The 13,718-nt window shown below is 39.6% G+C and overlaps 1 protein-coding gene across 1 annotated transcript in view; it reads right to left on the bottom strand.

Annotated features, from left to right (window-relative positions):
- LOC103806958 (GDNF family receptor alpha-1) overlaps positions 1 to 13,302 on the bottom strand; it is a gene marked incomplete at its 3' end in the record, with an annotated part of 88,817 nt that extends 75,515 nt beyond the window's left edge. The window contains exons 1-3 of the mRNA XM_009079673.1: positions 13,263 to 13,302; positions 11,841 to 12,143; positions 10,499 to 10,582 (exon numbers count right to left, since the gene is read on the bottom strand). Of these exons, the coding sequence (XP_009077921.1) occupies positions 10,499 to 10,582; positions 11,841 to 12,143; positions 13,263 to 13,302 (427 nt within the window). The remainder of the gene's footprint in view (positions 1 to 10,498; positions 10,583 to 11,840; positions 12,144 to 13,262) is intronic.
- Positions 13,303 to 13,718: the final 416 nt, after the last annotated feature.

Below are 13,718 nucleotides of genomic sequence, written 5' to 3'. Positions count from 1 at the left end.
GCAGTTCCTACCCAAGTTATCCTTTAAAGAAATCTGACAAGCAAATTTATCAGTTTCTAATAGACTTCCAAATACTGCTGACACCTTGCTGTCTTCAATCATGTCTTGTTTCATGACTATGCATGGGGAGAAAAGACATGTTTGTCTGGGTCCCAGTGAATAACATGATGTACATTCCCATGGCAATATAAAATGAACAGCCATAAAAATTATAATTTACTTTGCTGTCAAGTGCTGATGCTGTAGGTGTGAAGGAAAGCTAGTAAAGCTGCAGGGACTGGGCTCTGATCTGGTATTGTATTTAAATATTCTGTAGTTGAGATCTAATTGCACTTAATCTGCTCAATAAAATCATCTTCACTCTTATTAGTATCCCAGACTTGTGTTGTTATATAATCCTAACCTATTTTTTAAACAGACATTTTAATCTGCTGCTTAAGCATTCATTAATGCAAAGCCACTGCTGTGCAGAATACATTCCACTCTGTTAGTAAGCAGCAAGTCTGAAGAAGTCAGGGTATTTGGACATGAATGCTTTGAAACTACTACCAAATGCTAGCATTGCCTTTCTTAATTTTGTTTATGACCTTATGACAACAAACATCAGCAAAACTTAATCATTAATCCTAAAAATATTCCATCTGAAATAGAAGATGACTCTAAAAAGTACAGAGTAATTTGTAAACACAGTGTGTTACCATCCAAAGAGTCAAACGCAATATATGTGTTCATATATAACAGCTTTTGGATGGGTCCTCTCTTTCTTGTTTCATTTCTAAATCTGAATAAATAATCTTCATGCCAACTAACCTAAATGCATGAGTTATTTCCCATTTTGAGAATCCTGAGATGCTCAATTATCTAATACAACTGTCAGCCATTGACTGTACTTAATTGCCTGTATGTTTCAAGTCCACTGCATGTTTATTTATATCATTTGCATGACACACTAGATGTTTTATGAGACTAGAGTAAGATGAGATATGTCACAGTCTAATGCTTAGCAATATGACAGGAGCCATATTTGCTTTTTTAATCATAATTTTTCAAAGAAATGTAAGTAAATTGAATATTAGTCTCTATCTTCTCCACACTCCTGCAGCTCCCAGTGATTTTTTAAGCCGCTGGACATGCTCAAACAAATTTGACAGAGGAATGAATATTAAGTTCTTACAAATTTGATTCAAAACTATGGGGTTTAGACCCTGACAAGACAGGCATACCTCTGGCTCTAAGCCATTCCAAGAGAGAGCAAGAGTCCACCTGCCCATCAGACAGTCCTTCAGCACAGGTGTAACACCCAGACTGCTGCAGCACATGCTGCACCACAGATGAGACGCGTGGGACAGAACTAAGGACCAGTGAAGAGACAAGGGACTGTGTGTGGACAGGGCACAGCAGAGAGAGAGAAGATAGGAACCCTGACTGTGCAAAGAGTGGAGGCATCCAAGGGATGGAGGACTCTGGTAGGAAACCAGGCTTTGATAATTCCATCACTCAGGAACAATTCCTTTTATTAGACCATATCTCAAACTCTTTACAGGGAGGGTGAGAGGACAATTTGGACAATGCTGGGAAAGCCAAGTTTAACAGAAGCTTGCAAGGAACAGAGACGGCATTGCTTCAGCAGAAGTACTGGATAAGGGAGGACAGGGAGGTGTTGGGGGAATGGAGAACAGGAGAGCAGGGTGAGGGCACAGGCAGACCACAAAGCAAGGACACCAGACAGGAGAATGAAGATGAGACTGTCATAAAAAGGAGTGGGAAAAAGTGCAATCAGATTTCTGAGAAGTGAGTAGCTGAGGCAGAAAGCAGAGCCAACCACGCTACAGTAATAGAGAAAGAAACCCCTGAAGTCCTACAGCTGGAAGGGATTTGGTGGGGGAGTTAAAGTTCAGAGAGAGCAAAGCTGCCAATGAAAGAAGGGACAGCAGTATATGGAAAAGGTATGCCAAGGGAGGAATGAGTTTGGGTTACTAGCTCAGGGAAGCAGCAGTGGTTAGCACTAGCCTGACTGCCAGGGTTAACCCCCAAAAATGCCAGCAGTGGGCTGGAGGCTCTGGGACTGGAGAGCATGGAGAATCACTGTGCTGTCACCAGCGGGGGAGGAACAGGCAAACAGCCATTTCTGGGTTTGCTGAACTGAGCTTTAGCACTGAATTTAGGGTACAGAATTTAAAAGAAGAGAGCGGAAGTTTTTAACACTTCTGAACCTCATCAGCTGCATGACAAAACGTTAATGGGAAGATGCATTTTATGGACACCAGGCAGTGATAAAATCATATAACCACTGAATGCAGAAATTCATCTTTATTTATGGGTTCCTACTCAAATTGTTTGATATCTTCAAGTCTCTTTACAACCCATCATTTCTTCAAATTTCTGTGCAGGAAAAGCTATCTCTGTGCCATTACACTTTGTGTCATGCATCTCTCATGTTAAATTTCAAGCTGAGTGCAGATTGTACAGGACAATAGCCTGACACTTATAAAAATTGTCAAAGCATCATAGCAACTAAAGAACTGTTCCAAAAATAACTTAATTGTGCTAATGCCCTAACTATACAGACAGCATGGTTGCTGCATTAGCTTCATCCACAGAAAATGCAAGAATATAAAAATACTACTAAAAATAATATAAATTGCAGAATTACTTTTCATGAACAAAACCAGTCACATTTCTAAAAATCAAAGCTGTAAATGGATCCCTTTCTAAGGTTAAAGCCAATATAATGTACATGCTAAAATAAGAAATGCTGGATACTTATCACAAATAACTATCTGCCTTGCAATCCAGAAATTCTTATTTCTTTTCATCACACACAAGCATTTTAGTCTTCGCATTTTGAACATACTGTCAGCTCCTGACAGATACCACTGGCTTTTCCAAGACTGTCAAAAGTTATCCCTGAGAGTCAAATACAAATAGGGTCATAAACCAAAAAAAAGTTTTAAAATATTTGAAAATGTAAAGAGCCAGCATGCAAATTGCCTGCCATAAACTGCACCTTGCTGTGCCACCAGGAGACAGAAAGCTGCAGGATGCTGTTCTGGTTTCACCAGGGGACACAGCTTACAGACAAGACATTTCAAGAGCTCTACAAGGAAGATTGCCATAGAAATATGCCTACTCAGTGCAGCCTTCTCTTCTGCACCAGTCCTCACACCACCTCACACTGTAGTATTGCAAACAGTATGCTCACCACACGAACCACAGGCTTCTTCTCACTCTCACCTTCAGCTGCCCCATTAGCAGCCTCACTGCATCCAACCGCTTACCCCTGGGACGCAGCAGTCTGTAGATCCCTAATAAAACTGAGAAGCTGCAGGTTCTGTGTTTCTGAGGTCCCTAGCAGCACATGCCTGTTCCTGCTCACCACCTGTGCCTCTCCCCACAGGTAACCAGATTCTGCTTCCATCCTCAGCATCCAGTAAGTACCTGATCTCTCCTCATAAGCCCATCAATATCACTAGCAGTACCTGTGTGCTTTGCTTCTACTGCCAAGGAACTCAAGTGGCACTTAAGCAAACCATAAAGACAGACTGTAACAGGAAACAAGAATAAACAATTTACTGCCCAAAAATGCACATACATTTGTTCATTTAATATCTGGCCCAACACACCATAATTGAGGGTTTCCTGTGAAGATACAGATTTAGGGATGCCAGTTCCACTCTCCAAAGGTACTACTCCAGAAAAGATGAGGTTCACTGTACACATTATAATAATATAGAAACAAAGTACCTGGCCATGCTTACTCAGCTAGCCATGTCCCAACACCTTCATGTGAGGCTTCAGAAAAATACTGCTCTTCTCTCAGTTTCCTTCAAGACTCCTAACTATTCTCTTTTACTACTCTCAGCATTAACAGAGACACTGAATATTCATGCCTAAATGCTCTGTGTTGTATCATCAGGTGCTTCCTCCTTCCATGGGCATGGATTTCATCTTGTTTCCCATGCTGAAACAGGTTGAAACAGCCTACCTAGACTAATGGGGCAAGCAGAAACTCTACATTTGCTCAAAGCTGTGCATCTTCAATACTTGAGGAACAAAGACCTTTTCTTCTCTTTTACAACTCTTCAAAGAAATTAGCAAAAAAGTTCAAAAGATCTTACCAGGGAAATTAATGTGAACTAAGCTGAGAATATTTACATATTCCTATTTTCAAGGCCTGAAATGATGATCTTGCTGAAGGTAAAGTGTGTAGGCTCTGCCTTTATAAGCTAGTCAATCAGTTACTTCAGCAAGGTACTTAATTCCCCTCTCATAATCAGATCTAGCTCCAAGAAATGCAGAAAACAGGAAATTCAAAGAGGCCCTGCAAGCCAACAGTCACCAAAGTGATTTTGGCTTGTGTGAAGTCCAATCTGATTACAAAAATGCAGAAGTGGAAATCAGCAACTTGTATCTATGCACCCTCGATAACTTGTTATCTGACTGGAAACCAGCCTAGTTGTCTCTAAGAAAGAAAATCTGCAGACAGAAATGTCAAAGAACACAAACATTGTACATGCTCATATTAGATTTATTTTTGTCAAACTATTTTCATTTTGTTAAATGCAGCTAAATTAGAAGCCTGTGTTTGGGCTTTTTTCCTGCAACAGGACACATTCTCACTGGGCAAAAAAAAGAGTCTGGATTTGTGTAAAACCAGTATTATATATTGGTCCAAGGGCTATTATTTTAATGTATGCATGTGACAATCTAGTGTAGGCTAAACTGAGAAAGTTTTTACTTTCCTGTTATCAAAAGGCTTGACCTCACATCAGGAAATCAGAACTGAGTAAAAAGAAAAAAAAAAAGACAACAGGAAACAGAATATATCATAATCAAATAAAAAGATTTTGATGTGTTATGCTTACTTCAGTGGGAACAGAATCAGATTGCAAGACTCCTATTAACCTAATTAGATCTGGTTTATTGTTTATGAACTCAAGTGAACGTGCAAGGTAACTAACATGAAGTATCTTGGGTTTTTTAAGCAAACTGCAATGAGAGAAATCAACATTTTAAATATTTTTCAAATTAAATTGCCTTTATAGAAAAGTAGCATCTCAAATAATCTTATAGAAATGTCATAAAAAGACAGTGTTCAATTAGAAAAATATGTGGCATTTGAAATCTACACAGATTTAGGAGCAGAACCAGGATTAGAGGCCTCAGGCAATAGGAATTGGGGATGTCATAAAGTATTAATTCATGGGAGAAGCCACTAATTCATATGTCACAAACCCCAAAAGGAAAAAAGCAGTGAATCTCTTGTCTTGGACAGACTCTAACTTATCTTTTTCATAAGCAATCAAAAAAATTATATATATATATGGATTCTACAAAAGAAAATAATTAACCAGATGGGAAAAAAAGAAGTAAATAATAATTAAAGTGTCAGGGACCTGCTATCCAGAACAGAGCTCTTATATTAGACCAAGGATTGCAGAAATGAATGGGGAAAGATTCCATCCTTGATTAAAACAAGTTTGGGGTGATGAAAGTTTGGGGGAAATTAATTCGCCATGCCAGAGTTTTTTCTAGTTCTACAGCCCCTCTTTACACAAGTAGCAGAAAGAGAAGGTACAAGGGATCCTAAAGTACCTTAAGCACACAGACAAGGAAGCTCTGATTCTCTGAATCCTGAGAATTTGGAATGAAAGGCCCCAACCTTCCCCCCTCACCCTGGCTGATGGCAACTTTTCCAAAGGAAACACTTGTGGTCCAATCTAATTGATGTCTCTACCCCATCCCTGAGAAGAATAAAGTAACAGAGAGGGGCCAGGAAGCAGTCATCAATACTCAAAGCAGCCTTGATGCTGGGGAGAGGGAACTATCCCCTTAACAAATGTCTGACAAATCCTCAAGGAAGTGTTTTCCACACTGGATTCACATTTTTCCCCCCACAATCAAATTTCTGATTTGTGAATGCAAATTACACACTATGCCTAAAAGACTTTGAAAAACTCAAAGGAAGATGGGAAAACTACTAATTAATCCACACTCCTTCTGAGCAATGGAGAGATCCTAGAGGGGAGACCCAGAGCCATCTCCATACATCCTACAGAAATACTGTACATGATACTGCCTAATTTAATAGTCACCAGCACACACACACTCCTGAGAATTCCAGCACTGACGGCTTTTCATAGTATCAACTCTTTACACACATAAAAGCCCACCTTAATGACCACAATTGTTTCTGTTTGTACTTATATACCATTCAGTATGCAAATCAAACATGCTAATTTCATGCGCTGCACTACCCATGTTCTCCTGTGGAATGATACATTCCAGTAAGAAGCCCTATGTGCTGTATTCTTGTTTTTAATTAAAAAGTTTACCATAATCAATATAAAATATATCCCTTTCTAAAGATAAGCTTCCAGACACCACCTGCAACACTAGATTCCCAGAGGTTTTGGAGTAAACAGCCTCTCATGAGAACAGCAGAACCAGGAAATATTCCTCTTGACAGGCAATCATACAAGCCATTTTCTTTCTCCCATTTGTAAATGATACAAAAAGCACTTTGCAAAAACAGTTTACTACCCTAAGAAGAAATATTGGCAAAATAATTAATTTGTACCTGTCTTGTGTTTCAGCAACTAGAAACAAACCATAACTAGCAGCACGTAACCAACCAATTCTCCACAGATTAACTGCAAACCCAGTATGTTTTAAGAAATGTTCTGATTTATGTAGCCTGTTCTTTGAGATTATTTCTGAACATAATAGATGTAAAAGAAAGAAGAAAATATTCACAAAGCTGAACAATGGGATAATAAGCCTGTGAACAACCAGGCAACTTAGAACTGGATCCATGGGAGAGCATTATGTCATCCTAAATATATTGACCTAAACAGCCAACTCTTTTCAACTTTGAGTACTCTATTTACATCACTTTGCAGATATGGTTTAAGGCATTTTGTTTGGATGTAGTGGCTCTCCTTTTCATGTTGAAATGAATGAGACATTTCAGAAACACATATTTTGTTACATATTTGTACAGGTACATGCAGCTACAGTTTCTATGCAGGATATTTTCTTAGAACATGCCAGAGATGACCACTAAACTGTATCAGTTGATATCAAAATAATATCTCTTCCAGTCGTGAGCTCAAATACAATACAAATTTAAAAGGCAAACTGTTCTCCAGGTAATAAACAGCCATAAATAGTTTTAGAAGTGACTAATTCAAGCATCTATTCTTAATTTGGTGTGAAACTCACCTCCGAAATCAAATCAACAGATTTTGCATTTGCTGTAGTTGTGACAGAAGTCAATGGCCTTAAAATGTTTTCACCTCTCAGAAGTGGTGAAGGTTCAAGCCAAAATGTCTGTTTAAGCAAAATCTTTACATCATAGTAACTAACCCAAATCTGTTACCCTCTAAAACACACACAAGTCTTCAGTAATTTGAAGAGCTGCCTAACAGTAAGAAATTCACACCCCTGAGGCAGAAGCACCACATCACACTTAGTAGTTATAAAGAAAATTCAAACCTAGATATGCCCAGAACAAAAAGCAAGACAGCCCAGTCTTTCAGCTGGGAAGATTCACAGTCCTGGATTTGGCCATATGAGGAGTCACTTTATAGGAGCTGAATTATGAACTTAAAAGTGAAGATGGAAAGGAAGGAAAGTCTGACCCTTGAATACTCAGGGTACATCATCACAAGGAAATCAAAGACTGAACTCACATTCCTGTTTTAGCCAGCAACAATTTTTTTTCATAAATTAGAATTTCCTTGCAAATTCAGTAGTGATTCAAATGCAAAATTCATGCTTATTAGTATCTAAGTATATGACAACCTGGTTTTAGCAGCTAATAGTGCAATAAATAGTTTGGTGAATTAAGTATTTATTTTATGTGCTGCTGGACATTGTATTAAATTTTACATAGAACAATTACCTTTTCCTTCTAGTTTTAGAAAACTACACCACTATCCTCTGTATAATGTAAACCACTTAGAAATATCAATGCTTCAGTTTTGTAACAAGACTGTATCCATACACATGGATGGAACAATGGAACATGGTTTGCTACACTAACATAATAGGAACTAGGGAGAAAACACAAATTTAGTAACAGGTTTAGTGATATATTCCTGATTTTTGTTTTCAGTCAACATATTGATGCTTGACTTAAAGAAAAAGTGGCATCCTCTTTCCACAGAGGATACAATTTTGAGCATCTTTCAGAATTGAATTAGATCAACTTTAACTGTTGTTAAAAACTGTCCTTTCTCAGACCTACATACATGACAAAAGACTTAGGTAACACACAGAACAGTCACCTTAGCCAATGATTTTCCCCTTTTATGTATCACAAAAGACAACTATCGTCATTTTCTATACTACCTGAAAAATAAGTATAGGAGATGGCAAAAGCATTACACCTGATACTTACCAAGTGACATAGTACTACAGAATGGCCTTTGTGATCTGAAAGGGTTAATTGCTGCTTTTAATTGCACCCAAATAACTTTAATGAAAGTGAATACTGCAGCAACATCTATAAACACAGTGACCACATTAGCAGAACACCAGTTATGAAACCCCTGCCAACACTCCTTGTACAGGGATTTTTTTGTTTTAATCATGGTAAGAAATCTCACCAAGTTCTGCTGTTTAGGTTATTTGCAGAGCCCTGCAAAAAAATCTGTAAGACTAGGCAGCTTTAAAGAATGTAACATGCAATAGTAACCATGACGATAAGAAAACTGCTTTTGCTAATCTTTTTCTTTCAGTTGACAATACTTTCAAATACTGGTGTTTTTCCACTGGATTACAACTTTTGTTTGTTTTTCCCTGTGAATCTAAGCCTCCCACCCTAGTAAACCTGAAGCTTCTGACCAAGTAAACAGCAATTCAGGATGCACTAAAAACACAGAATGAGTCCTAACCATCCACCAGCATCTGAAGTGACTATGGTAGGACAGACATCACTTGCTGGCAACTCTGTCTTATTCCACTGTTGTACTGAATAGTTATTAAAAAAATAATTACATTTTAAAGATAATTACTTTGCAAGTAAATAGGGAATCAAAAAAAAAACAGAAATGGAGATTGTACATAGGGTATTTCTATGGAGATCATAAAACTGCTGAGGTAGGTTAGAATTTGGCCCTAGGCAGGCACTTTAAGAAAACAGCCTGGAACTCCCCTGCATTGATTTTGTCTTGGGTTTTTATTAAGTTGGAGTTTTTAAGCAATAAAAAAATGAAAGAAATAAAGATTCTTCAGAGATTAATCTTTGCTCTCTACTATTTCTCCAACAGACTTGCTCACCAAACTAGGATAATGCTTTCAAAAGATGTATGGGATAAGATCTGAAGTCACATTTTGAAAAGTGACTAAAGGACCGATTTTCAAAGGCATTAAGATACCTAAAGATGCATTAAGCACTTAGAATTTTTAAAACTGCCTGGGCATCTAACGCCTATTTAAATCACTTAGTCCTTTCTGAAAATCCCAATGGGCAGTTATCTACATTTTATGTGTCTATATGCCTTTGAAAATCTGTACCATTAAATACTTAACAACCTAAGTCCCCCTGGCTTTTAATGGGACTTTGAGTCCTAAAAAGTGTAAGTATGTCTGAAAATTGGTCAAGCCACTCTCTCTGGTCTTTTTTTCTTTCTTTTAAAGAGCCATCTACTAATGCTTACCCATAGTATGTCAGTTAACTACAGCTTCAGCACTAATTTGCACACTGTACTGTGCACATTCTATTTCTGTTATGTAGCTAAACAAATAAAGGTCCTGAGTACAGACTGCGTCCTTACAAGACTTTCTGGAACTCCTAAAAAGAAATGGAATTCCAACCTGTAACTCCAGTGAATGCTCAAAAGAATCATGTTTTCAATAAATATAATCCAAAATTATCAGAATTTAGAATGATAAAGACCAAACATCATAGTTCAAACACCAAGCAACATAGTCAACATACAACAAAAAAGTTCTGAAAGACAGCCACACAGCAACAAAAAACACTAGAAATAGGAGGAACTTGTGAACAGGCTCTTGGAACACGCAGCAGCTCCAGAAAAGACAAGCCTTAATTCTGAATTTCCTTTTTTTTAAACAGAACTGTATGAAACTATAAAGCATTCCCTTATGCAAACATTTGAAAGATCTTCTGATCTTCTGTAATGTCAATAGGAGGCAACTTGAACTGACCACATTCCCAAAAAGGAACTGATTTGTAAATTGGGAACGAAGGGAATCAGATTGCCACCTACAGGAAAATTTAGCATTTATTGTCAAGAATGACTCAAAAGAATACAAATTGCCATCCTGCCAAGCACTCTTTCAGTTTCAGTTATTATTACAAAACCAATTAGTCTTTCCTTTTGTGCAACTGTATCATGCACTTCCTAAATCCAGGAAGCCATTATAATTTATTTTTATTTATGAAAGTATTGCTTTAAAGTTTCATAATTCAATTACACAGCAGTGGATTGTAATCATGTTTCAGTTAAAGAATTTTAAGTCTGCTTACCTGATACAATTGGTGCTAGCCTGAATATGTCTGATAGTCTGCTGTTAACTGGCTCATAAGGGGAATCTTCAAGCAAGTCATTTCCTAGAGACAAAAATATTTGGAATTTTTTATTATATGAGAACTCAGGATAAGATTTTGTTATCTACTTTTACTCTGAAACAAAGTTACTCTGTAACAGCAAAAATGTGCTTTTAAAGGGGACTTTAACCTGTTTATGTGGCTACTTCTCCTCCAAGCATTATCTACAAAAACATCTGAAAGAGGCTAGTTGTTTACCCTGTCAGTACATCTTTTCTCTCCTTCCTCTTTGGAGAAGGTCATAATTTGCAGAGACAGCCTGTGACATCACAGGGACTGTCCCAGCTCATGAGATCAGGAGAGAAGCTGTAGCAAGGCTGTTCCTCTCCATTCACCCTAACAGCAGAGTTCTCTCACAGAAAAGGCCAGTTAACAGCTAAAAACTAGCATCTTTGGAATAAAACACTCCTAACAAGATGCTGTTGGAAGCAAAACTTTTTATGACACAGAAAATGTACAGGGTTATAGCTAGTGAAAAAAATATATATTGACTCATTAAAATATATAGATAAATGAATAGGAAGGGATTATTTCCCTTTTTTAAATGGGGACCACACTGAAGAGAAAGATTGCACCTTCAACTCCAGGGCCAGAGCAACACATGTTGTTGCTCTGTAAAATGCTGTATCTCATATGAGAACCTGACTGTTCTCAGTAGACTAGGGGAAATTTGACAGTGATATGAACAACAGAAGTCCTGAGTCAACCACTGTCATATCCCTCCTAACTGACACATCTACAAGCTCTAGGAAGCATAAACTTTGGGGGATTTTCTGCCTCAGCATGCCCAGAGAAAATTGTTAGTAGATACAGAAAAGGAAAGAATAAACTTTTCCTTAAAACAATGCTCCTCTTTATATCACATTTAACTTTCAACGAAAAGCTAAGAAACTAGTTCCAGCATTCTGTGATCTTGTTAGGTGAGCCCTAAGTAGGGAGTTTTAATATTATTAGGAAAACGTCTCCAAATTAGTGTTTTCATGGCTCTTGCACATGCTAGTGCCCTTATCTTTTGACTCTGGTTTAGAAAGGTCAGCTGGGTCCCCTGGAGGAAACTCTCATTGTGGATTTCCCAACAACAGGAGATGGAACAGCAGCTGTCTTTGAGGCGGATGAAAGGTCCTCAGTTCGCAGCTGAAGAGCAGTGTGAGCTGTGGGGTCAGACCCCGGGTTAGCCTCAGTGGAGGTCACTAGCTGCAGATGTGAGCGGCTGCACACACTGCACTAGGGGAGTGGAACAGTTCTGTGTTTGGCCACGTACCCTGTAAGCTCTGGTACATGCTCCAGTAAATGCGCAGGCAGTTCTTCTCCTTCTTCATGCCCCTCTTACAGCGGCAGTTGTACAGAGATTTCTGCTTGAGAGCTTCCATGGCGCTTCTGCATTCATCCTTCGCCTCCAGGCCTGTCGCCCGGCTGAAGTTGCTCTCTTTGCCGGCTACACACTGCCTCAGTGTCCTGAATTTAGTACTACAGCTCTGCTCCTTGAGACACTGATCGCTGGCTTTCACGCAGTCCAGGCGGTCCCCTCCAGGCAGCCCACTCACTTCTGCAGACAAAAGTACATCTATAGAGGGGAGACATAAACCCACAAACACTATTTGAGGGAGGAGGTGGATTTAATTGGGGCTCCAAAGAAGCAATTAGGAATCACCAGGCACCTCCTCAGGCAGCACATGCAGCCAACCACACGGTCAGCACCTTGCAAACCTTCTGGCTTCATGCTACACCTTAGGAAAAAGCATACAGGGTTTTCATGGACTAAGATCCATTTCTGGGGGAGTCCAAAGAAGCAGTGTGTTTTAACCCTGATGGTTGGTTTACGAGGAAACACAAAAAGGAAATAAAACCCACAGGGGTTAATGTGCCTGACAGACGAGCATTTGTTATTCCATAGATCCACTTTGATGAAGCAAATCAGCTTTCCACTCGTGGGTTTAAGTGAGGGGTTAAATATTCGGCCTCACTTTCCACAAGAGCTTTCCCGTAATTTCAATTACAGCCAGAAACAACCCGCTCAGAGAGGTAAGTATCCTCACTGAATGATACCAGCCTCCTTTGCATCAGGCACTTTTTAAAGGCTGTACACATTTCTGCTTATTCTATACGTATAAAGGTAGAATTTATTATTCTTATTTCTCTCCACGTATGATGCTTTTGCAGGAGAACAAAGCAAATGACATTAACTCTCTCCTCTCCATCGTGCCCCTGCCACGCTCTTTCAGACACATGCGGATGGAAACGTAAACATCTCCTGTGAAAAGGAAACCAGTTTGGGCTGCAAACCACTAGCAGCCGGGCAGGTAGGAAACCAGTTTGGGCTGCAAACCACCAGCAGCCGGGCAAACTGCCAGGTTCAGGTGAAGATGTAATCCTTCAGTGGGTTTTTGTCACCCCCCACCCTCCCCAGGCAGCCTTATTCTATTTAAATGAAAAGTTTCCCTGTAACTTGCAAGAACCCAATTTAACAAGAGGCTACACAGGCAAGTACCGGAGTCTGTAACCTCCCGGAGCTTATAAATGTAGACCGAGCTAACTGATGTGAGGCAGAGCCATAAAAACTACTGGAAACTTCACTGTTCTGCCTAAACAATAGACTGACAACCATCAGGCTTCCGATCCCATAAACCCTATGCTTTGCTTTACGAAGCGATGTACCGACCGAAATCAGGCACCAGCAACTTACCCACTAAGGGCAAAGCGAAGTACAAGAGAAAAAGAAACATCTTGCTCTCTTCGGATGCTTTCCCCAAACGACTTGATGTGTCACAACAAAGAGGATCAGCATGTAGATATTCCAAAACCGCCGAGGTCCAAAGGCTCCAAGTTCATATCCATTGAATTCAGAAGAGGAAAAAAAAAAAAATAACCACAACCAAACCACAACCCCCTCTCCTCTTCACCGCTACCACCACCGGCGGCAGGAACAGCGACGCAAACGCTGAGCTTTTTTCCCTTAGATTTCAGGTCTGAGCAACCTGCCAAGCACAAGCGCTGAGTGCAGTGCGGGAGCGAGAGGCGCACGCACGGGTCTGGGTCTGTGTGTGTGTGTGTCTGTGTGTGGAGTGAGCGAGCGGCAGCGGGGCAGGAGCGCCCGTCCCTCCTCGGGTGGGCAGCGCCTGTTCCCAGGGAGGGACCGAGA

Source organism: Acanthisitta chloris, unplaced genomic scaffold, assembly GCF_000695815.1.
Source record: "Acanthisitta chloris isolate BGI_N310 unplaced genomic scaffold, ASM69581v1 scaffold6608, whole genome shotgun sequence".
NCBI classification, from domain to species: Eukaryota; Metazoa; Chordata; class Aves; order Passeriformes; family Acanthisittidae; genus Acanthisitta; species Acanthisitta chloris.
The sequence above is the reverse complement of the archived record's forward strand: the minus strand, read 5'-3'. Positions and strand labels throughout refer to the sequence as shown.